Source organism: Typopeltis vanoorti, chromosome 7, assembly GCF_054136105.1.
Source record: "Typopeltis vanoorti isolate ZY-2024b chromosome 7, IOZ_Tvanoo_1.0, whole genome shotgun sequence".
Taxonomy (NCBI): Eukaryota; Metazoa; Arthropoda; class Arachnida; order Uropygi; family Thelyphonidae; genus Typopeltis; species Typopeltis vanoorti.
This window is the reverse complement of record NC_143555.1, coordinates 62362426-62389141: the sequence shown is the minus strand read 5'-3', so window position 1 is coordinate 62389141 and position 26716 is coordinate 62362426. Positions and strand designations below refer to the sequence as shown.

The 26716-nt window shown below is 36.1% G+C and overlaps 1 protein-coding gene across 1 annotated transcript in view; it reads right to left on the bottom strand.

The window, feature by feature from the left end:
• Positions 1–4267: 4267 nt before the first annotated feature.
• The window catches only part of LOC150104725 (nucleoside diphosphate kinase-like), a 55989-nt gene continuing 33540 nt past the window's right edge, over positions 4268–26716 (bottom strand). Inside the window, exon 4 of the mRNA XM_090395905.1 lies at positions 4268–4524. Within this exon, the coding sequence (XP_090252031.1) occupies positions 4401–4524 (124 nt within the window). The 3' untranslated portion in view covers positions 4268–4400. The remainder of the gene's footprint in view (positions 4525–26716) is intronic.

Sequence of the window (26716 nt, the reverse complement as noted above, 5' to 3'; positions counted from 1 at the left end):
AGCCATAGTATTCAACACAAAATACGAGGCTAATCTTCTTGAATGGCAGTCAGTCTCAAGTAGAGTAATGTGGGCAAATATGAGAATGGGGAACTGGACAATGAGACTTATTTGTGCCTATGGTCCCACAGAAGGTTCTACTAAGGTAGAAGTGGAGGAATTTTTTGAGGCTTTAGAAAAAGCAACTGACACAATGAAAAAGGAAAAGTTGGTCCTTGTTGGGGATCTAAATAGTAGAGTAGGAAATGATTGTGAGACATACAAAAATATTTTGGGAAAATTTGGAGAAAAGAGCAAAGCTAATAATAATGGCAAATATCTGTTGGATTTCTGCTCAGGACATGGGCTGGTTATTACTAACACCATGTTCCAACATAAAAATGTGCAGAAATTCACATGGAGAGAAGAGGCTAGGAATAAGAAAAGTCTCATTGACTATGTTATTGTTGATAGTGATGTTTTCTCCCTGGTGCAGGACACCAGAGTGTACAGAGGATTTGAAATTGGAAGTGATCACTATTTAGTCTTGAGCAGGATAAAATTGAATTTCATATTGAAAAGAATAACATGTAAGAAAGTTTTAAAGCGAAAGTTGAGCAGCTCTCAGATGTGAACTGTAGACTAAAATACAGAAATATTATTGAAAAGAAAATGAAAGAGTTTGAGAACAGGAATCAAACCTTGGAGATTCAGTGGCAAACTCTGAAGGAAACATTGATTGATTCTGCCAGAGAGGCATGTGGTGAGGTTGTGTGCAAGGATAAAAAAAATCAGAGCTCCCTGGTGGACACAGGAAGTTAAAGAGGCAGTGAAGGAAAAGAAGAAAGCATATCAAAAGTTCCTGGCAAATAAGTCAGCTTTTACTCTTACAGAATACAGAGACAAATGTAAGAAAGCTAAACAGTGTGTAAAACTAGCTAAACAAAAGTCATGGGAGGACTTTGGCAAGAATATAGAAAATAAATATCAAGAAGGTGGCAAAATATTCTGGAGGTTGTTGAAGAAGCTTAGGAATGGAGGAAAGAGTGCTGTAAAAGGAATTAGAGATGATAAAGGTGAAATGAAAACAGGAGAAAAAGATATCCTTGAAGTATGGAGTAATTACTTTGAAAAACTGCTAAATGAAACAAACAGTGATGACAGCACAGTGATAAAAAACACTGACCAGGCATGCAGTCAGGAATACATATCCATACTTGAAGTAGAAAAAGCCATCAAAGGCTTGAAATGTGGAAAGGCAGCAGGAGTAGATGATATTCGACCAGAAATGCTGAAGTATGGTGGTATAAGAGTCTTACAGTGGCTGCACTGCATAGTTCAGAAAGCCTGGACAGAGGGACGAATTCCTGATGATTGGAGTAGAGCTCTCATAGTACCCATATATAAAAAGGGAAATAAAACTGAATGTGAGAATTACAGAGGTATTTCCCTACTGAGTGTTCCTGGCAAGATCTATGCAAGTATACTTGAGAAACGGTTGAGAAGAATTGTGGAAGAAAAGCTTGGTGAAGAACAAGCTGGATTCAGGCCAAATAGAGGCTGTCAGGATCAGATCTTCACTTTACGACAAATAGTCGAGAAAGCATGGGAATATAACAAAGATCTGTATTTAAGTTTTGTCGATTTGGAAAAGGCATATGACAAGGTGCCAAGAGAGAAGCTATTCAATACGCTGCAGTTATATGGTGTCAATGGGGCATTATATCAAGCAATACTTAGTTTTTATTTGAGTTGTGAGTCAGCAGTTAGAATTGAAGGAAGTACAGGAAGATGGTTTAATGTTAAATCTGGTGTGAGACAAGGATGTACATTTCCCCTCTGTTATTCATTATCTATATGGATCACATTATGAAGGAATGTGGTATTAAACCTGATATCAAAATTGGAGATGTTAATGTCAGCTCTTTGCTTTATGCGGATGATGTTATACTTCTAAATAAATCCGCTACAAGTCTGCAAGATTCTCTGACTAAATTGAATAGCTGTTGTAATAGATATGGTATGAAGGTCAGCAATAAAAAGACAAGGACAATGAAAATAGGCAGAATCATTGAAAATGTCAACTGTGTTGTGAATGGAGAACCTGTGGAACAAGTAAAACATTTCAGCTACTTAGGCACAATTTTTACTGAAGATGGTAAACTAAATATAGAAATAGACAACAGAATCAGCAAAGCTGGTATCGTGGGAAGTCAATTGAATAAATTCATATGGAATAAGAAAGAAATTAGTCGGAACACTAAATTAGCTGTATACAAGACTGTGTTCAAACCAATTTTAACTTGTGGATCTGAGAGCTGGGTCAGAAGTAAAACACTTGACCAAAGACTAGAGATATGAGAGTCCTGAGAAAGATTAGAGGCGTGAACAGATGGCATCAATGGCAATATCATATTAAAAATGAGGATATTAGGAAAGAACTTGACATTGTCAGCATCCAGGAATGCGTTAGCAGAGCTGATCTCAGATGGTATGGTCACTTAAATAGAATGGGAGAGGAAAGATTAGCAAAACAAGTGTTCTCTGCCAGGTTGGCAGGAAAACGACCCAGAGGAAGACCAAGATATAGGTGGATTGATATGGTACAAAGTGCCTTAGACGATAGAAATATAAGATCTGATAATGTTGGAGTCTTGACAAGTAACAGACTGATTTGGAGGAAAATTGTAGATAGGAAGTTGGTAATGATGTAATTTTCTCATGTAGTACTGTCATATCCTGTACACCCCTTGAGGGTACATGGCAGGAATTTGATGATGACTCTTGATTTTCTTTGTCTCCCTTCTCATTATTTGAACTGTTTTCATGTTATTACCGTGTGTGATTCCTCTATCAGATTTCACGCCATTTTTTTTGTGTTCTGTTCACTGTTATTTTGTGTTACTATCATCCACAGTTTTCTTCCAAAATCTAACACTTTCAAATTAACAGTTTGTCTTGGCTATAAAATAGTGAATATTTGTATCTCCCACTTAACAATGTGTATTGTAAGTGTAGTAGTCAAAGTTCTGTATGATATTGCATGTTGGTTTACCTGAATTAATTGCACTCCACTTATTTTTTACCTCCTCATTTTGATATTGTTACCAAAATTTTGTTCTTTTCAATGTCTTTACAGTTGATTAATAAGAATTTAACTTCTGTTGATGCAAAAAAAAAAAAAAAAAAAAAAAAAAAAAAAATTTAAACTGAAGCATCTAATATGGAATTACTGTATAAGGTGCAGAAATAATCCTGTCTTATTTTCTAGTTCTAAGACAAAATTACAATCATTTTAATGAGTGCTCCACAGCATTACCCTACCCCCAACAGCTGTATTTTGTAATGTGGATTGGACAATTTACGAGGAAATTCAATTTCTCATCCTGTAAGGTTGTACTTTCACTATTTACAACGTGCTTCTAAGAACATTGGCTATGGGATTAGGCTTGATCCCCCCCATGCTTTAGCACATGCACTGTAGAGCTTCCTTTAAGGAGGCCTAATTTAATGCTTTGCTTCAAAATGAAAACTGCCAGCATATTTATGCACACCCAAAAAAGTTCAGTGTAAGTTTTCACTATGCAGATCTTTTCAAGGTATCAAATTCCAACATACACAAAATTAAGCCAGAAATTTTTTTTAAACATTCTAGGTTATTTGTGAGCATTCAAGTCACATAAGATAGCAAAGCAGTATATATCTGCCAAAGATATATTTAGTTCCTAATACAAAACTAGTATGTATTTTAAGTTAAAAAAAATATCTTGCACCCAAACTTGACATGAAAACACAATACTAGAAAGGGATAAAAGTATCAGCAGGGTTTTTGTATTTGAAAGATCTTTAAAAAAGTGTGAAGTCAAATTAATTTACAGGCTAAACATAAAATGGCAAAGTCAAAAATTATCATCAGTTCTGGAATGTAGCCATTTTAAATATCATGATCTTAATATATCTTTCCCAGACTTTTTGCCATGGCCTAGTATTCAATACAGCACAAAATTCATGTGTTACAAACAATTGAAACAGCAAATGAAATAAAATTGCATACCTTTAATGTAAAATAAGATTTTAACAATTTCGTGTTTTCTTGCATCTCAATGAATAATTATGGTTCTATCTGTTGTTCAAAGTTCTTATTTCTGACTACTCAATAAATTTTTATTTTTTTTGTTGTTTTCCATGAAAACCATTAATATTAAGGACACATTTGTCAAAGCATCTCAGAATAATTGATTTTAAACAATAATCATTATGTTGAAAAACAGGTAACGAGTGAAACTGGTTTAAAAAAGAAATTGAAGTTTTTATTTAGATATTTCAAGATTATGAAAATAAACTAAACATCTGTAACAATTTCCTTTTCATGATTGTGTATTTAGAGTGCACATGCTAATTTAGATATTTACATTTTTCAATCAGTTGTCTTCATATATCCAAGTGTCTAGTGCTGGTGTCCAGTTAGGAAGTTCTTTGTCTGTGAACCACAATTTAATTTCTCTTTCTGCACTTGGAACAGAATCACTACCATGAATAATATTCCTGTAAAAGAAAATAGTTGTTTTAAAATATTATACACCTATGATAATATAACAGAGGTATATATAAAACTGCATCACCCTCTTAGCAAATGTTTGCATGATTCCATTGGGAACCTGATGTATCTATTGTGGAATATCAAAAATAATGTGCAGAAGCTGCCACGAGAAACTGTGGAAAAACAGCAGGATGGTTCTGGACAACAAGGAGACCCAATATTCTTGACCATTTTTGGATTTACTTTTGGGAAAAACAGTGGGTATTATACAGAAGAATGAAGGGAATTTCAGTTCAAGATTATACAAGAATTAATAATTCTGTAGATGAGATTTGAAGATAAACTAGAAAGGACAGTGCAGAATTGAGAGGAAAAAGTTTTGGGCTGATAAGGGGTACTGAAAAAACCAAACATTGGTCTTTGGAAAATTGCTGTAGAAAGTAAATTGTAAAGAATTTAATGCAGATGATTACAAAGAAACAAACTTTAGACACATCGGCAGGATAGATGACAGCATAAACACAAGAGCACAACCAAGACATGAGGAGATATGATGGAAAGGAGTGGTATGTGAAAAGAATTTGTAAGAATCAAGTCACCTGGCAATGGACAGAAAGGAATGCCAGAAAATAGTGACAACTGCACTAGAGCAATAGGCACTGATACCTTGAGAAAACACTAAATATGTTGTAAAGACTAGATTTTTGCCTTAAGGTAAGTTTGATTATCTCAAAAAAGACATTCAAGGATTGTGCAGGTAGAGCTAATCTAAAGAAGATATGATTACAAACTGAACTGAAAAAAAAGATTAGCAAAAAGGCATGAAAAAGATCCATAATCCAGATATAGTTGGGTTAATGCAATTAGCATTCTGAAGATAAAAAGAAATCACACTAATTTGGAGAAAAAAAGTGAATGATAACATCACTGTTATTCTCCTTGATATACAATTGAAAATGATACATTTCCAACAGGACAGGGCTGCTGTCTTAAATTTCTAGCATATATATCTAATTATATAAAACAGATTTAATAAACATTAGAATATTATATAGCTGTCACTACTGCAATGAGGGATACATAAAGAGTATCAGGAAATTACAGTAGAAATGATGATGATATTGCATGCCTGACTCACCTACACTTCAAAAATTGCTAATATTACGAACGAAAATTCTGTCGTTCTGATCAATTAATTCGATTAGCTTAAATGTAGGCTTAACTTAGCATGCGTTATCCTTTGAATAACTTTTACCAGTTCAATAAATTTTACTGTTTTATCAAGAAGTCATTAGAGCAGGGGTGCACAACTTAAGGCTGCCATGGGCAAAATCATGTAATTGTTACACTTACACAGGCTGTAATTTCTAAAACTTGAATTTTTAATGAAAAATAAAATGTATATAAAGCTCAAGTTATGTTCACAGAAAACAGCATTTTAACATGATACATTACATTTTTTAAAATAAATTTTTTCCTGATATCTATCAGTAAATTGGAAGTTGCTGTTATCAATATGTCTCAAATTTGCACACATAAGATTTATACATACTGGTGACTTATTTAATTTCATGAGAATGTTTGTTCTAATATGTAATATTCATTATGACTTGAATATGTGATGTGGCAATAACAATGACAACAGGCATATCCACATATTAATCATTAAATACCGAATTGTTTTCATGCGGGTGTCACTAGTGTGAAGATGAGAAACTGACTGATCAAATTTTAGCATTTGTTTAGTGTATGTACTATAGTTCATTTTTGTTAAGGTGCAGGAAATGTAAATAAACTCTCCTCCTTAAATAAAAACATTTACAGTACATCAACAATATGTGAATCTACTGATTTCTTTAAATCATTTAATAACATGCAATTTTTTTCTTCTATTTATTCAATTTATGCTGAGAACCACAAATGGCCCATAGATCATCTGTTGTGCATCCCTGCAGAGCCTTCTTTCTCTTAACTTTAACATTTACAAATGAATTGACAGTTACTCTGAGATGACAAGTTAGTCAGAATCAAGAACAAAATGAAGGAAATTTTTTCTTTACCTTGGCCCTAATAAAGGAAGAGGACAAGAAGTTTCACAAAATTTTACTATAACCAACATGCCTTTTCTCACATAAAAGGCAACAAAATCGGATCCCAATCTTCCAGAGAAACTAAGAATTTGTATAAAACCCAGCAAGACCTGGACACTTTCCAGGCAGCTATATAAGAGGTGATCTTAATTCAGTTATAGCTACTTACACCGAAATCAGGTAGTGCATCTACAAGAAAAGAAATTAACCTTGTGCACAACTCAAAATCACACAACAATATACTTAAGCAAAGTGTAGTCTGTCCTCTTTCCAAAATGCTTGATTGCTCATACCTCCCACCAAGTTTTGAAACAGCAGAAAACCCATGGTAGTAATGTATTAGATTTAGTCTTTAATGGGTGGTTGTCGCATAAGAGGAAGTTAATGTAAAATCCAACAATTAATGAATTACTCAAGACTTCTGCAATCAATGCAGGAACTTCAAACCACACAAAAGTTTGTGTTCAACCACTGGAAAGAAAAACACTGAACATAATAAAGAAATGTAAACTGATTTCATACGATACGTCCTCTGGAAAATTCTACATTACTAAGTAGATAAAAGTATCGATGTTTGTAAGAGATTTCTCTGGACATGCTGGACTTGAGCTTTTTGTTTTATAATTTAAAAAGTTGCTGGTCCAAGGCATATAACAGAAACACTCCTTTGGCTTAGTCTCTCTCAAATGCAAGCAATTGAAGAATTTATTTCAGAAACACACACATACACACACAGAGTAAATTGGACATCTACTATATAGGTGGAAGAATTATCAACAGAAATTCAAATGACTAATCTTTAACATAATCTAGCACTAGAAAAACACACTGGAAACTATTATTTTAATGATTGGTGTGATGTTCTTACTCTGTAGAATGAACTTGGGATGATAGCTCCATGTAATATTTAGTGATTGACTGCTGAAACTACTCGAAAAACACTAATTGTAAATAGCTCTGACTGTTATTTTTTTTTTACTAGGACAAAGTTAAATGACTGTCATCAATTCATCATTCACTTCTGATTGGCACTATTGTACTCAATTAAATGCACCAAGATAAAAACTGAAAATGACATGAAAAAGTAAATCATTCAAATTTAGCAATGGTTCAATTATAAATCAATGCAGAACACTATTCAAGATAGTGTGTACCAGGTATTAACCTATTATACATAAATGAAACACTATAAAAACTAAGCCCTCTACAGATACTTTGAATATTTGTATTTTCCAAATACTGGTATCATATTAATATACAGTAAAGTTATTTTTTTCTATTAATGCTTTATTTTTTTTTTTACTATTTTCAACTACTTTATGAAAAATGATTACGATTGTTAAAATATACAAACAAGTTGTCATAACTTATATGTGAATGGAAACTGGATTTTGCTTTGCAAAACAGAAGCAGATTACAAAACATGTTATGTATAAAATTTGGTATAGACAGAATTTTTAAATAAATTCTTTCTATACTGATTTTACATAGGAATTTACATTAGATTGATTTGCTTGCAATTTTTGTAAATATCTAACTGTTGAATTACTGTACAACAACAAAGAAAATAGTTTATAAAAGAATTGAAATAACAGAATGTTTAAGACAAAGAAATATCCCAGACTGATTAAAATAAGAGCTGAGGCTATCATGTTTATGAAGGTCAAGAACGTACAGGGTTCCCATCTTAATGCAGTGACGAAAAAAAGGTGGCGGTGCAGACCCATATGAATACCTAAGGGAATGAAAGGATAGCAAAATCCAAGCAGCTTAAAAGTGGGGAGACATCGAAGGCTGTTGTCACAGAGCAGATCACTCAGTAAGTTTTTCGCCATAGCAGGAGTTCGTCAGTCGTAGGTAGCCAGTGGACCATTAGAGAGGAGAGGCTGTTATTGGTGGTCGTCGCTGGACAAGCAGGCTTTTACAGAGTTTTTCTGTTCCAGCTCCCTGTTCATGTATGTCCCGTTGATTCTAGGTCAAGTGACCCGTTCATAACGCAGATAACAGATAACCGAAGATGTTAGATGGGTCGTTTAAGCAGCGAAAGAAGAGTTACGGACTTCCAGCCGCCAGTAGAAGTACCCCGCTGATCTTGAAAAAAGTGCCCATGCGTGAAAAGAAATATTGCACAAGTAAGGTCTTCTATAGCAGGAATTGAAGTAAAGGTTGCTCTAGTGAATTTCTTTGATTAGTATTACTTATGGATTGAAGACAATTAGCTAAACATTGAGAATTTACCTGCTTAGTTGTGAGATAAGATAACATGGTTGTTGCTTATAGTTAAACTTGCCTGTTGTATAGCATTGCATGTCATTTCTAATATATGAATTTTAGAGTAGGCACAATTATTACCAAAGTCTGTGTACGTAAGGAAAAATTGTTGAACTAGGCTGAATAGTCTAAGAATCAAGCTAATGTTAATGAGAAGAATAGAGTCAGAATTATTTTTGTGCTTAGTATTAACCTTTACTGTAACTTGGTTAGTATGAATAAATTGTTTCCTTTGTCAAATAATTTGCCGGATTCCTGCATACCAATGCACTGCTCATAAAAATCAAACCTATGTGACCTAAGGGAATAGTTTACCACAACTGTAGAACAGAATTTTATGTTGCTTGATAGTGTTGAGAGTTACAAGTATTTCTGTGCTAAGCGAAGTATTTTTCTTTAGGAAGGAGTCTAAATAAAAAATAAAATTTCAGAAATCAACACTGGAGAAATACGTTTGCTGTTATAAAAAAAAAATTCAGCTCTAGCCTGAGACAAGTTCTTAAGTTATAAAATCACGTGAATACCATAGTTACAACCTTGAGAAAAGGGGGAGGGGATTAAAGTCGAAAGAATTAAATGTGACTAAATCAAGCAACAGATTAGAACACTCGGTGTTATGACTAAGAATTAAGTTAAGAGAAATTAAGTAAAGTGAAATATTGAGTATAGAATTTTGAATAAGTACAAAAAACAAATAAGAGTATAATTTTACAATGGCACAAATGACGCAATTTTACAACTGACATACACAGCAAGCTAAACAGAAAAGATTAATCCCCTCTGGCAGCCAGGCCATTGAACACCTAACTGTGTTGGAGGGAAGATAAGAAACAATGCAGACAGTATATTCTTATTGGTATAGATAATGTTTTCTCCTTAAGATGACTACTAGGATTTCAATTATCTAACCTTACAAATACCCAAACTTTCTGTATCTATTTCTGAACAGGTCAGCATGTGAAGTAACTCCAAGAATAGCACACCATGTGACCAATGCAAGTAGAAAATTGGAAAATCACTATCCTTATTGGCTGATTGAATAGCATTTCTGTTCTTCAGTCAACAGGCCAGTTTTGAATCTAATGGAGACAGTTGTTTGATTCACATGTTTAGGTAGTATATTAATTTCATTGCCTGGATAACTATTTTGCTTATTAAAGATGCTTGAGAGAGTTCAATGACTGGTCTCTAGAAGGATTTACAGAAAAGGCATCCAACATTTTGAGGGAGAAGGGATACTAAATGGTATCCATGGTACTATTTAGTATCATGGGCAAACTAAATATTAAATAACCTGGAAACCTGGCTGTTTCTCTAGAAAAACTAAAAATGGAACTACTTCAAGCTGCTTTCGAGTTTCCAAACAAGTGATATATGGGAATCAAAAATAGCCCACTACCTGAATATGTACATTAGCAGTCAGCAGTAATTTAAATGGGATAATGATGAAGATAAAGTAAAAACCAGCAAAATTATTGAAGCATCTTCTAATAAAAGTAATATTCAATTTTTTCCCATTAGTTCTGTGAGAATGATCAGTGCAACTACAAGTATTTTATAGCAATCAGACCTTTAGGAAAATAAAATGAAGTTTGATGTCTAAAATATGCACGTAACAGTTTCTTGCTTCTAAAAATTCCCCAATTCTTGAAGGATGGCAGTGTGATAATAAGATATTAAAAGTATTAGACGCTAAGGATTGTTTTGCTATAGTGACATCAATTTAGTTTAAAGTGTTAGTGCAAACATTTCTATTCCCAATCTTAATTTGTTTCTAACATGAGCTAATGTAATCATCAAATTGCTGACATGTACCCTCAAGGGGTGTACAGGATATGATAGTACTACATGAAAAATTTACATCATTACTAACTTCCTATCTACAATTTTCCCACAAATCACTCCGTTACTCGTCAAGACTCCACCATTATCAGATCTTAGGCAATTTGTACCGTATCAATCCACCTATAATTTGGTCTTCATCTGGGTCGTTTTCCTGCCAACCTCACAGAGAACACTTGTTTTGCTTATCTTTCCTCGTCCATTCTGTTTAAGTGATCATACTACCTGAGATTAGCTCTGCTAATGTATTCCTGGATGCTGACAATGTCAAGTTCTTTCCTAATATCCTTGTTTTTAATATGATATTGCCATTGATGCCATCTGTTCACGCCTCTAATCTTTCTCAGCACTCTCATATCTGCAGTCTCTAGTCTTTGGTGAAGTGTTTTACTTCTGACCCAGCTCTCAGATCCATAAGTTAAAACTGGTTTGAACACCGTCTTGTATACAACTAATTTATTTGTTCCGACTAATTTCTCTCTTATTCCATATGAATTTATTCAATTGACTTCCCACCATACCAGCTTTGCTGATTCTGTTGTCTATTTCTATATTTAATTTACCATCTTCAGTAAAAATCTTGCCTAAGTAGCTGAAATGTTTTACTTGTTCCACAGGTTGTACGTTCACAACGCAGTAGACATTTTCAATGATTCTACCTATTTTCATTGTCTTTTTATTGCTGAACTTTATACCATACTTATTATAACAGTTATTCAATTTAGTCAGGAAATCTTGCAAACTTGTTGTGGATTTATTTAGAAGTATAACATTGTCCGCATAAAGCAAAGAGCTGACATTAACACCTCCAATTCTGATATCATGTTTAATATCACTTTCCTTCATAATGTGATCCATATAGATAATGAATAACAGAGGGGATAATGTACATCCTTGTCGCACACCAGATTCAACATTAAACCATCTTCCTGTACTTCCTTCAATTCAAACTGCTGACTTACAACTCAAATAAAGACCAAGTATTGCTTGATATAATGCCCCAGTGACACTATATAACTGTAGCGTATTGAATAGTATCTCTCTTGGCACCTTGTCATATGCATTTTCCAAATCGACAAAACTTAAATACAGATTTCTGTTATATTCCCATGCTTTCTCAACTATTTGTCATAAAGTGAAGATCTGATCCTGACAGCCTCTATTTGGCCTGAATCTATCTTGTTCTTCACCAAGCTTTTCTTCCACAATTCTTCAACCGTTTCTCAAGTATTCTTGCATAAATCTTGCAAGGAACACCCAGTAGGGAAATACCTCTGTAATTCTCACATTCGTTTTATTTCCCTTTTATATATATGGATCTAATTCCTCAGCTAGCTCCATTTCTTGCCATTCAGGCTTCTTATGTTGATAGTACTGATCTTTAACCCTGGTGATGTTGAGTTGGGGGTGTGCTTTCAGATTTGTTCCAGTAGCTGACTTTTTGCTATTCGCCCTGGTTCCTTGGTGAAAACAACAGGGCCTTGTTTAACCGGTGACGACCAGCTGACATGAAATTTTGTCATGTTGTACCATAATTTTGTATATTGGCGGTAGCCCATAAGAATACAATTTGGTCGGCTAAATCCCAAATTGCCAACCCATCCTCCTTCGTTCAGTATCCAATTAGATACCCAACAGGGTGCACCACGAGAAGGTGAGGATTGGACATTAGGTCAGGAGCCCTGGTCGGTTCTCCGCATTCCTTTAAAGGCTATGTGGAGGAGACCTCCACTCAGTTATACAGCTTTGACCCTTACGTTTTTGAATTACAACCAAAGGCCAATGTATTTTGTTTGCTTAATGTCTGAACTTATGACTTATAAAGAAGTTACTTTATATAGTTTAACATAAATAACTGTGTCACTTGACTCCAGTCTGCCCACCAAGTCATTCTAAGGATTTATTTTACACCTACAAAAGGCTATGAACCTATAGTTTCCGCAGTCTTGTGAGCAGGCTAAGGAATTTATTATTTGTATATTTCTTTATGACTGTGGAAACCCATCTGTAAAGACTAAGCATGAAACATTTTCAAGCTATTCAGGCTTTCAAGTAAGAGAGGTAGTAGCCTCACAGCTCACTGAAATTCATCTCATACCTGAAAATAATCACAAACATCCATGTCCACAGTGATTCAAACCCACAGCCTGTTTGTCAGAGAATTGGTATGCTAATCACTTGGTCAACCAGGCTGGCAAAGATTTTCTGGAAATAAGCCCAAGTTTTCTTAATTAAGATGTCCTTTTCTTCAATGAGTCAACTGCATTTAGTAATAAACATATGCTCTTAGTTTGTTCTTTTAACCAGAACCCACATTTTCTTAATTAAGATGTATTCCCCCCCCCTCATTTAATGTTTTAGAAACATGCCTTTCTAATTATTTCATCCTGAGTCAACCAGATTTAGTAATGAACAAAATTGTCCCTCTTAGTTTGCCCTTTAAGCCAGAATGCATTTGGACTGTCCGTATCCCCATATGAAGTTCATTTTCACCCCCCCCCCCAACTACATAATGCAGACATGTAAGGTATGCTTTATTGTTTAGACTAATCAGCTGCAAAAAAAAAACTGATCCATCCTCAATGATGCTTTTTATTTTTTATATTAATGTCTGTTTGATTGGTTAACAGCTTAATTAGAATAAGACTGCTATTATAGATTAAATATGTGCAAGCAACACACAATGAGACTGCGTTCATTTCACAGTATCACAAATACTACCTAAAAGATGCATCTTTCTAAAGCCCTGATGTAAAAGGAATGTGAGATTTCAATGTTAAAAGAAACATGACCATACAGAACACTGAACATTAACATTTGTGGTTTTATGAACTGAATACAATGTTCAGAGATTTGCTTAAAATGGTCTATTTTAACCAAAGAAGAAATAAGAGCATGTGACTTGATTAAATACTTAGTAGTTACAAGGGGACAAGTATGTTTCCAGGAGAGGCAATAGCAAAGTGTATTTGGTTGACCAGTTTGAAGGTGCCAATGAGATGAAATTTCTAGACCTCCTGAAAGACATTCAGATGGCACCTTTCATGTACAATATAGGAGATCTGCAGATATCTGGATTTGGAGAATGTGGTGAGAAATTGTCAGTTTACATATGAGTGATCACTGAAAAAAAAAAAAAAATAATAATAATTGAAAATTTTCCTGTAAGGTAAGTGATTCAGAAAGATGTGAGCTCTTAATTATTCCATATTTTGGAAAAGGCTGATGAGCAGAAAACTGCCAATTTCAAAATGGAGGTGAATATCTAGAAAGAATAATGCTCTTTAATTTTTGTTTCAGGAGTAAAAAGATTGGATCCTCATACCTGGAAGCAATCAGTGCATAGCAGTACTCAGAATATGCCACAAATGCAACACTTTGATAGAAGTCTGGCACTTCCTGTGTGGCTGGTTGTTTAGTGGTTTTGGTGCAAGAGCAGCAAAGGCCATATTGCAACATGACACAGGGTATTAATAAATTAGTTATAAGGATATAAATTAGAGAATAACACAGAATGTATGTACAAAGTGTTAACTATCTGCATATTAAAAAAGGTATTAATAAACAGTTATGTACACAAGGTTTAGTATCTATATATAGACAAATTTATAATGAAATGTGTTTGAATAAATTAATTATTTGAAAAAAGTTTAAAACATCATGTAATTTGTATTAGTCCAATAACATCTGCCTGAGTGTATAGGGATCAGCCAGATAAGTAAAAATGCCACTCCTCTCTCATGTGAAGTGCTAGCACTCCACCAGAACATGATTAATGGTGAGATGAGTGTTGTATTTCTCACATATAGGTGGGTCATTAGCTCTCAGTAAACAAGGTATAAGATAACTGATCTATTTGGAGCCTAGTGAGAACAAGTTCACTTCTGTTCCTACAACTAGACTGCCAATGCATGCCATTGGGCACTTCATAAACTGTGTTGTGTAGTCAGTATATGGTATTGTCAAACAGTATGAGCTGATCTAGCAGCCACATTTGCAATGTCATTTCCCTTAATTCCAATGTGGCTGGGAATCCAACACAACTGATCAAAATTGTCTTCATTTTGTACAACTTTTGTAACACCTCACCAAGCACTAGATGTGGATTATATACTGGAGAGATGATCGCCTATAAAGAACTCTGTCTAAAAATTACACTTTTGATAGGAGTTTATGTGCACAAGTGCAAGCTGAATGGCATGCAACTCTGCTGTGTAATTAATGCAATTGCATGAGATCTGAGTGGAGATAGTAACGTTAGGAAACAGCCTAACCAAAAGAACTGCTCGAACCATCAGTCTAGATGTGGAAGAAAGCAGAGTAGGCAGCTCTGTGTGCATTAAACAAAGGCAGAGAGATGATGGTGTGCAAAACTTCTGTAGCCGACAAAGCAAGAGGTTGCAGGATGGAGTGCAAGCCTGCCATGAAGGAATGTTGTTTTGTTTGGTGCACATAACATTGTCAACATGCATGCCACTACCTCTCGTAGCCTCTTTAATGCACATACGAAAAGTATGAATGGCAGTCTGACGTGCTTGATACTGGACCTCCCAATAGAGAAAAGAGACTAGTTCATGTAGAATAATCTGGAAGGGACTTTTGCATGTAAAGAATGGTAGCTTTCTGTCAAAGATGAGTCCCAAGATCTTGGCCTTGGGTGCTACTAGGATAACAGTTTGTCCCATTCTTGAGTGCGGAGCGATTTTTCCAGCAGAAAACCTGAACCAACGATAAAGCATCAATGAAAAGACACGATCAAGTGCTTGTTAAAGTTGTCTTTCAATAACTCATATTGCAGGAGTGACTAAATTGTGAGATCAACATAAGGCAAATGCCTACTGTGGAAAGAATCTGTTCAGTAATTAAGTTCACTTTAATAGCAAAGAGGGTCAACACTTAAGACCAAGCCTTGAAGAGCTTCCTCTTTATGATATGGCTAACATGCTTCCCACTCAGACCAGAGACTCGGCTGAGCTTTTAATTAACCACCGAACCGGCCAAGATGTATATATATCCAGGTTACTACGGATGCAAAGTGCATATTAAAATTGTAATACAATTGATATTACATTGAAATATATGATGGATACGAAGTGCAGAGAAGCGATGTATTTTATCCATATTGACAGCGACATGATTAAAACAGGAAAGTGCCCTCACCCCCTTTATACCAACAATAAACATGTCTTTTAAAATGCCCTATCTCCAGACTGCATCATAAGCTTCTTTTTCATGTCGAAGAACACTGAAACATGTTCTTGTTTCAGGAAAGTGTCTCTTATACATGTTTCTAAAATGGATCAAAAGGTTCACGGTTGATCGGTGTCTACAAAAGCCACATTCTATGTTGGAAAAGAGTGAAGGCGTGCATTTACCAGTTTTTCAAAAACTTACAAAAGGTAACTAGTCAGAGCAATTGGACAATAACTGTTGGCACGTGCTGGATTCTCACCTGGTTTTGGAATAACAATGACAAATGATGTATGCCAGGAGTCCAGGAACTCTTCTTCTGTAAATATTTTGTATAGTAAGAGAAGGAAATCCATAGAACATGATGGAAGGTTCTTTATCATCTCATAATGGATATCATCAGGGCCTACTGCAATAAAGTGAGACAGGAAAAGAGCTCTTTTGAACTGCTCCTTAATAAATGGCTGATTGTACAGATATGTTCCCTTGGTACAAAAGCTTAGCTGCTGTTTCTCGTGTTACTCTTTCAATATTAAAATTGGAAGAGGATGTGAAATGTTGCCGAGATTCTGGCAAACGTTTCTCATGAAATGCCTGCAGTAGCTTTGGGATCAACAACAATGCATCCATTACATTCCAAGATAGACAATCAGTGTGTTGTGTATCTACCTTTTATCCTTCAGATTTTATCCCATACAATTTTTGCACTGAAGATTAATTTGATTAAATGACGTGTAAATAAAGTGGAACCAAGATTGATTTTGACTGATGCTTCGCATAATGTGCTTTGACCCGAGTGCATTTAAAATGCTATTAAGTCTGTTGTGATAGAGTGCCTATGAAATATACTTCAAGCTCCATCGTATTTTTTGGCTGCTTTGCACTCTGGTTCCCACCAAAGCTTTTGGATAGAGTGGGAATTGGGATGATGTTTTTGGAGTTGCTGCATGCACAATACAATCTGTTACATACTTCATTGATAGGTGTTTGGCTGACTGCTGGTATTAAATTTTGCAAGATTGGAAAACGTATTCCAGTCAGCGAGGTCAACTTTCCACATGGGCATCCCTATAAGAAGACAGTGCTAACAACAGGGAAGTTCTCTCTTCCATATGTTTTCTTTAGCATCCCATACAAGCAGCAGAAAAATGACAGGGGGGGGCAGATTTTAACATTGACTGCAGAATAAGAGCAGGTAGGCATATGGAAGAAGGTATTTATTCTTATTAATAAGAGAGAGAGAGAGAGAGAATGGTTATTGAGCAATCACTCAATATGTCCTCGTCCATTCATGTTAGCAATACCCCAACGGTGTTGTGCCCATTAGAGGTATGGGTTAACCCGGCATTAGTAAGGTGGGGTGTCATAGACCCCAAAAATTTTAAATTGACTAGAACTTTTTAACAACTCATGGTGGTGAGTCATGCCTCAGCATAGCTTCCCCTCCCGTAACCCACTACTAAACGCCATAGCCGACAGGCTGTTGCATGCAAACAAGTTTAGTATGCAGAGGTGTAAAGTGTTCTGAGGTCCACCAGACCCAACTTACCAAAAGTGTGACTATATTTACTTCTGAAACTTAAGTTGTTTTCATGTATATTCTACTAAAATATTATCATTACTGCTGTCTTCTATATTTTTACATACCAACTATAAGTCAATACGTTTCCGTAAATATTTAGAGGATATTTTGAGAATAATATCTTTTTTTTTTTACCAGATGAGTTACGAGCAGGAAGAACAGGGATCACGTCAACTTATAGATGAAGCTTTGACAGACAAGGAGCCATTTAGTGGAGATGATGATATTGAAATTGATTTAGAATTAGCCAGTAACCATGAGTCTGATACAGAACAAGACTGTGAGGAAGAATCCACTAATATTGATTTCTATAATACACTAGATTATTTGGGTAGGATCTGTGGGACCCCACTTTTGTTACATTTTCCCACCTCACCAGTGCCAGATTAAGTTGCAATATGAGATCAAGTTCCATTTCACTTAATTCACAACCCAGTGGTATATATTGTAATGAAAAACACCACAGATTGGCAAATCGCTATTGCTTTGCAGTATTAAGCTGGACATGATGGAAAAGAGTATGACTGCCCACAAAAATAGCTACTCCATCACAAGCAGGACCATCTCCAATTCTGTCTTTGGACAAGAGTGATATTCTTGAAGGTAGGATCCTCGTTGAGTCTTAAGTATGTTTCCTGTAGGCAGAAACAGAAAGTTGGTGTTTCTGCAGCAAAATCTTAATATCGCCAATATTCTGGCTAAACCCATTATAGTGCCATTGCAAAAATTTTCCTACTGTTTTGGCTTTATAGAAGTCTGATTTATGGGAGGTTGAGGACTTACTCTTGTTGGATATATATTTCTCATCAGGTTTTGAGAAGTATGGACGACCAGTGTCCATTTCTTCCTCTAGAAAAATATCCAACATATTAGAGGATGTGTCAGGTTCACTGGGTAAGTTCAAGTTACTTTCGGTTGATATTGAAGTATCCATTTTTCCTATGGGAAGCAATGTCTTTAAGTGATAACATTGTCAATTTTTTTCACAAGTGGATTCTCACTTGGAGTTGTTTTTGAACTGAGACCATACATCATGTGATTGATGTGCTCAACAGAAGCAGTCATGATAGTAAAATTCAGTTATGATGAAATTATCAGATGGCAGAATAGATATACAAGTTTGAGTAGCTGTTGACATTTTCTTAACTGCTACCTTTTCAGCATAAAAAAATCTCAGAACAGGTGTGGTGTCCTGTTTTTGCATCCTGACATGATATAGTTTGTTCTGTTTTTCTTTTGCATTTCTTTTTCATCTTTCCACTTCTGACATGCACAGGAGTATGTTGGATGATCTCACAGTTTACAAATTTAGCTTCTTTGTAAAGCAAGATTTGTTATGCTCTTTACTATTGCATCTGGCACAGCTAGCAGAGCCATGATACATTTTGGGGCATGTCATATTTCTGACACTTGAAGAATCTTAGTGAATTAAGGATTTACAGTCTTAACAAGAAGACAACTGAGATACCCTGCTTTTACAGGATGTTGGAGGCTTAGAAGTATCAAAAGTAAGAATATTTCCAGTTGGAACCAAGTGGCCATCCCTACATATCCGGATGCATCTTATACTTGTCATCCCCTGATCTTTCAACTCTAAACATATCTCATCAGGAACATCAGGAGATCCCATTCTGAGATCATGCCTATACAGGAATCAAGTGTTTGAGGTGTAACTTATTCGTATTACACCCACTGAGGTTGCCCTGAGTAATTTTTCAGAATGTTGTTAACATGTTTTTACAAGAAAATAAGCAGAACATAGTTTCAGAAGTGTTCTGGGAACTCTTAAATAAAGAAGGGCAAAATTTTCTTATTAGCGTTTCACCTGTCGCACGGATAATTAGAAAAACTGGTACATTTATACTGGTATCATATCTTAAATGTTTCTTACTTCTGTTATCGAAAGGTGTATCAGCACCACGCAATCCACCATGCAGTTATGCATGAATGCCCACTCACTGACAAGCAATGACTGGACTAAGGAATGGAATTTCAGGGCTACCCTGGATGCTACATAAGCACCACAGCAAAGGAGTGATGCCAGGTAGACCTCCTGGCATCACTCCTTTCCTACAACTTGTTTAGACAATCAATGCAAATCACCACTTACTCACTGCATGCCACCTCTGATCTTTTGACAGAAAAATCCTCCTTAGTACTGATTAATCTCCTGATCCAGATGGTATACTTCCAGTTGTACTCAAAACATGTTCCCCAGAATTAATACCCACCCTGCATCACCTACACAATGTGCCCGTTAAGTAATGCAATTGATTTTTTTTTTTTTTTTTTTTTTTTTATGTGAAAGCCCTCTGAGTAAAAGTAACAAACATGTTTATAGTTTTGACCACTAGAATATGTTGTAATCGCAGGTGCAACTTTTGAGTTGGGTGACACAACTGTTGAAGTAAGAGTGCACGAGCGAGCATGTCAGAAGTTGCATCATGGAGCAAAGAGCTGTGATAAAATTTTACTGTAAATTAGAAACTGCTATGAAGTATATCAAGACCTAAAAAAAGTTTATGGCGATGACTGTGTGTGTGCAGATGCATTCCACTGGTTTTCAATGTTCAAAGATGAGAAGGAGTCCCTGGAGGATGAACAATGCTGTGACAGTCCAAAGACAATGAAAAATCATGCAGTGAAAGCTAAAGAAATTGTTGCCACAGCAGGTGAATAGCCACTAGACTGCTCACTGTACAGCTTGTTGAGTAGGGAAACAGCCAGATTAATCTTAGAAAGAGACTTGCACAAGAGGAAGATTTGTTCAAAGTTTATGCTGTACACATTTACACACGAACAGAGAAAGCATCAGTGTTGCATGTTGTCAAAATTTCTTCCCAGCACATGGAATGGAGTGGAACATCCTCTCCCAGGCAGAAGAAAGTCAGGTTGCAAAAATCACATGTCAAGATAATGGTCATTGTTTTTTTAGACGCTGCTAGAATTATCTACCATGAATTTATTCTTGAGGACACCACAGTGAATGACAGTATTATTCAGGAGTAATGCAATGTCTGCACATGACATGTCAGAAAAGAACTGCTCCACAACAATTTGTTTCTGTTACCACGACAATGGACCAGTGCACTGTGTGCTGCAGCTTCTGGCTTTGAAAGCAATCTGTGTGATTGAACATCCTCCCAATTTGCCAGATTCGACTCCCACAGACTTTTTTCCTCTTTCCAAATATGTGTGCCTTGAAAGGGGGAGCACTTCATCAACATTGAGGACATCCAATGAATTGTGATGACCCAGACTGTAGGAGGTTCCCATTCAAGACTTCCACCAACGTACTCTTTTGCCACCTGTATGGCAAAAGAGTACGTTGTGTGGAGATTTTGAATCTGCATAACTGACAATTACAAATATAGTTTTGTTTTGATATAATAATTGTCTCATTACTTGCATGCACAATTATTTTTCAGGGTGAAAAAAATTTCTGTGAGAAACAACCAAGAACCTCCATATGAGAACTTCAGCTGAGAAGCCCACATAAAGGATCTTCATGTCCTAGATATCAGTCAAACTCAGATTTTTTTCAGCTACAGAAAATGTTAAAGCATTTCATGACTGCAATATATAATCGACAATTACAAATATAGTAAGAGGCACTTTGCTCTTTATCATCTGTTAATCTAAGGCAAACTCAAACCATTCCCATCTAGTTTGTATAAATTGCTGTAGTAAGAGAAATGCAGTATAGCCTTTGTCCTTGATGAACAAGAATTTTTTTCAGTTACAACACAGCAGAAATTGCAATTTACAGTGTGCTATAGGGTTAAAAGCTAAATCATTCTGGCTGTCCACAGAAAAAGAATGGAGTCATACGTTTATCATGAATTCTAGGCCAAGTGATGCTCTGGTCTCATGCCATCACTTTGTTGATCTCCCAGTTCTTTTTTTCATTTTATATCCATATAGTATTTTTGGCAGTCTGCTATTGTCATTTCAATTTAGATGTCCTATCCATTTCTGTTTATATTATTATTATTATTATTCAGGCCTCCACGGAGTCAAAAGACTCCGTGTGGGAGGTCCTTCCTAAGAAACACAAAGTCTATCATACCGCTCCTTAAACTCATTGACCGTTATCGCTCTCACCACTCCATCAGGCAATGTATTCCATGGTTCAACCACCCTCCATGCAAAGAAACCACTCCTCACCCTCTTGCTCAGTTTCCTTTCGTAACTTCAAGGAATAGCCCCTTGTCATCACTCCTTCCTGCTGTTCAACCAAGTGAAAGAACTCCCCAGTGTCAACCCTGTAACCATCTCTCAACAGTTTAAAAGTCTCAATCATATCACCTCTCCTTCTATCCACCAAACTCTGCAATCCACATTCCCTCAGCCGATCCTCATAACTATCATTGTACAGTCCTGAAACCATCTTTGTTATCCGCCTTTGTACCCTTTCTACAGTAAATTTATCCCCTTCAAATCCTGAGGACCAAATCTGAGAACAATAGTCCAAGTGTGGTCTGATCAGGGTCTTATACAACGGAATGATAAATGTTTTATCTCTACAGGTCAGCGTCCTTCTCATTATTGCAGCAATCCTCTGCGTTACCTTCACCACCTTTGCAATGTCCCCTAAATTTCAAGTTTCTATCAATCATCAACCCCAGATCTCTTGTCTTCCCAACCTCCTCCAGTATAACTCCTCCCATAGAGTAGGCAGTGTCCCATCGATGTTTCCCAAACCCCAAGACCTTACATTTTGCTGCATTAAACTGACACCCCCATTCATTTGCCCATATATCTAGCTTAATCAAATCCTCTTGCAGGGCTGCCGCATCTGCACTAATAATCCTTCCCAGCTTTGCATCATCCGCAAACAACTGAATATCCCCTTGCAATCCACTGACAGTCATTGATATAAAGGTTAAACAATATAGTTCCCAGTACTGAGTCCTGTGGGACCCCCACTTGTAACCCTCTGTTTCCTTGAAACGTTCCACCACACACAACTCTCTGATACATATCAAACAGCCAATCCTGAATCCAGTTGACCAATCTGACATCCAGACCCATGCACTGCAACTTAAATATCAACTTATCATGTGACATCCTGTCAAATGCCTTCGCTAAGTCTAAGAAAATGGCAGTATATGCTTTCCCTCATCTAATGCTCTTGTAACTTTATCATAAAAGGCTAGCATATTGCTAAAACAAGAGCAACCCCTTCACAAATCCATGTTGACTCTCACAGATAGCATTACCCTCATCTGCCCAATGCTGTATACGGTCCTTCACTACTTTCTCCAAGATCTTACTAACCACTGATGACACACAAACTGGCCTATAATCAGACACTTCCAGTTTGCTACCACCCTTATGCAATGGCACTATCTTACCTTCCTTCCATACCATGGGCACCTTTTCCACAGCCAGACTTTCACTGAAAAGCCAGGTCAAAGGCACTGTCAGTTCCCTAGCACATTCTCTCAAAACTCTTGGTGAAATACCATCCAGTTCCAAAGCTTTACTGACATCCAGAGTACTCAGTATTTGAAACACACTCCCCTCCAGTACCTCGAAGAACCTGCCTAATCCCTCAAGCACTAAAACCGACTCCTCCAGGATGAAATACTCCAATAAAGTGTTCATTGAACAATTCCACTATGTCCTCTGCGTCAGTCACTCTATTCCCATTTTTATCCTCCAATATCATTCTTCCACAGTCATTTCCCCTCTTACTGGCCACATATCTAAAAAATTCCCTTGGATTTTCTTTGGATCTTAGGGCCAATCTCCTCTCATATTCCAGTTTCGTCTTCCTGACCATAATAGTCACTCTTCTGGCCTGTCTTAATACTCTTCACCTGTCTCCTTACATCTCTTCCATAGCCTCTTTTTCACATGCAATTCCTGTTCAATATTGTTTGTCATCCACTTTACTCCAAATTGTGTCCTCTTGTTCACTCGTGGTATACAACTTACCATTGCTGCTAACAAATATCCTTTCATAATTTTCCATGCACTAATAATATCCCAGGCTTCCAATTCCTCCCTCCATGAAACTTCCCCAAGTTGACGTCTTAGACTATTATAATCACCTGCCTTATATTTACTTATATAGTGGTGAATTGGTTTTATATTCAGGGATTTTAAAATTTCTTTTGTTTTATGGTCCTCCTTGATATATCCAGCTGCTTTGATATATTTCATTTCTGCTGTTTGAATCCATTTTTCATTCTTTTTTATGGTCCATACTTCCATAATAAAGTTGGTTTAGACAGAACGTTATATAGTCTAATACCGGTATATTTTTCTACTAGAGATGGCGTAAATATATTATTTATTAATGCAGTTTACCTTATTGGGTTTTCTCCTTTCAAAGCCATTATTTTTGTCTTTACTTCAGATGTTCACAGTGACATTTGGTTCAAGGTCACATTGTGAATGTCTGTGTATTTAGCGTTTGCGCAAAAACAATGATTGTTATCTGTTTTATTGTGCTTTGTCTTTAGAAAAAGTATTTTATGATAGAGTAGATTTTTGCATTTCTAGAATATTTAGTGTTTTTATAACATTTTTATTGTGATATTTTATTTTATTTTATATTTACAATTTTATTAATAATATTAATAAAATGGCACAGGGTGCTTTAGGGTCAAAGCTGTATAACTGAAAGGAGACCTCCACATAGCCTTTAAAGGAATGCGAAGAACCGACCAGAGCTTCTGACCTAATATCCAATCCTCACCTTCTCGTGGTGCACCCTGTTGGGTATCTACTTTGATACCCAACAGGGTGTCAAAATACTGAAAGAACGAGGATGGGCTAGCAATTTGGGATTTAGCCAACCAAATTGTATTCTTATTGGTTAAATCAAAATAAAAAAATGATGGTACAACATGACAAAATTTCATGCCAGCAGGGGCTTCGCCCGGTTAAACAAGGCCCCCGTTGTTTTCGCCAGGGAACCAGGTTGAACAGCGAAAAGTCAGTTACTGAAACAAATCTGAAAACAAACCCCAACTCAACATCACCAGAGTTAAAGATCGGTACTATCAACGTAAGAAGCCTGAATGGCAAAGAAATGGAGCTAGCTGAGGAATTAAATAAGTACCAGATCGACATAATAGGGGTGACAGAAACAAAAAAGACCAAAACTGGTGAGATCTTTCTGAGCAATACAAAATGTTATATTCAGGCAATGACAATCAAGGAAAAGAAGGAGTAGCCATAGTATTCAACACAAAACACGAGGCTAATCTTCTTGAATGGCAGTCAGCCTCAAGTAGAGTAATGTGGGCAAATATGAGAATGGGGAACTGGACAACGAGACTTATTTGTGCCTATGGTCCCACAGAAGGTTCTACTAAGGTAGAAGTGGAGGAATTTCTGATGCTTTAGAAAAAGCAACTGACACAATGAAAAAGGAAAAGTTGGTCCTTGTTGGGGATCTAAATAGCAGAGTGGGAAATGATTGTGAGACATACAAAAATATTTTGGGAAAATTTGGAGAAAAGAGCAAAGCTAATAATAATGGCAAATATCTGTTTGATTTCTGCTCAGGACATGGACTGGTTATTACTAACACCATGTTGCAACATAAAAATGTGCACAAATTCACATGGAGAGAAGAGGCAAGAAATAAGAAAAGTCTCATTGACTATGTTATTGTTGATAGTGATGTTTTCTCCCTGCTGCAGGACACCAGAGTGTACAGAGGATTTGAAATTGGAAGTGATCACTATTTAGTCTTGAGCAGGATAAAATTGAATTTCATATTGAAAAGAATAACATGTAAGAAAGTTTTAAAGCGAATAAAAGTTGAGCAGCTCTCAGATGTGAACTGTAGACTAAAATACAGAAAGATTACTGAAAAGAAAATGAAAGAGTTTGAGAACAGGAATCAAACCTTGGAGATTCACTGGCAAACTCTGAAGAAAATATTGATTGATTCTGCCAGAGAGGCATGTGGTGAGGTTGTGTGCAAGGATAAAAAAATCAGAACTCCCTGGTGGACACGGGAAGTTAAAGAGACAGTGAAGGAAAAGAAAAAAGCATATCAACAGTTTCTGGCAAATAAGTCAGCTTTTACTCTTACAGAATACAGAGAGACAAATGTGAGAAAGCTAAACAGTGTGTAAAACTAGCTAAACAAAGTCATGGGAGGACTTTGGCAAGAATATAGAAAATAAATATCAAGAAGGTGGAAAAATATTCTGGAGGTTGTTGAAGAAGCTTAGGAATGGAGGAAAGAGTGCTGTAAAAGGAGTTAGAGATGATAAAGGTGACATGAAAACAGGAGAAAAAGATATCCTTAAAGTATAGAGTAATTACTTTGAAAAACTGCTAAATGAAACAAGCAGTGATGACAGCACAGTGATAAAAAACACTGACCAGGCATGCAGTCAGGAATACATATCTATACTTGAAGTAGAAAAAGCCATCAAAGGCTTGAAATGTGGAAAGGCAGCAGGAGTAGATGATATTCGACCAGAAATGCTGAAGTATGGTGGTATAACAGCCTTACAGTGGTTGCACTGCATAGTTCAGAAAGCCTGGACAGAGGGACAAATTCCCGATGATTGGAGTAGAGCTCTCATAGCACCCATATATAAAAAGGGAAATAAAACTGCATGTGAGAATTACAGAGGTATTTCCCTACTGAGTGTTCCTGGCAAGATCTATGCAAGAATACTTGAGAAACGGTTGAGAAGAACTGTGGAAGAAAAGCTTGGTGAAGAACAAGCTGGATTCAGGCCAAATAGAGGCTGTCAGGATCAGATCTTCACTTTACGACAAATAGTCGAGAAAGCATGGGAATATAACAAAGATCTGTATTTAAGTTTTGTCGATTTGGAAAAGGCATATGACAAGGTGCCAAGAGAGAAGCTATTCAATACGCTGCAGTTATATGGTGTCAATGGGGCATTATATCAAGCAATACTTAGTCTTTATTTGAGTTGTAAGTCAGCAGTTAGAATTGAAGGAAGTACAGGAAGATGGTTTAATGTTAAATCTGGTGTGAGACAAGGATGTACATTATCCCCTCTGTTATTCATTATCCATATCGATCACATTATGAAGGAAAGTGGTATTAAACATGATATCAAAATTGGAGATGTTAATGTCAGCTCTTTACTTTATGCGGATGATGTTATACTTCTAAATAAATCCACTACAAGTCTGCAAGATTCTCTGACTAAATTCAATTGCTGTTGTAATAGATATGGTATGAAGGTCAGCAATAAAGACAAAGATAAT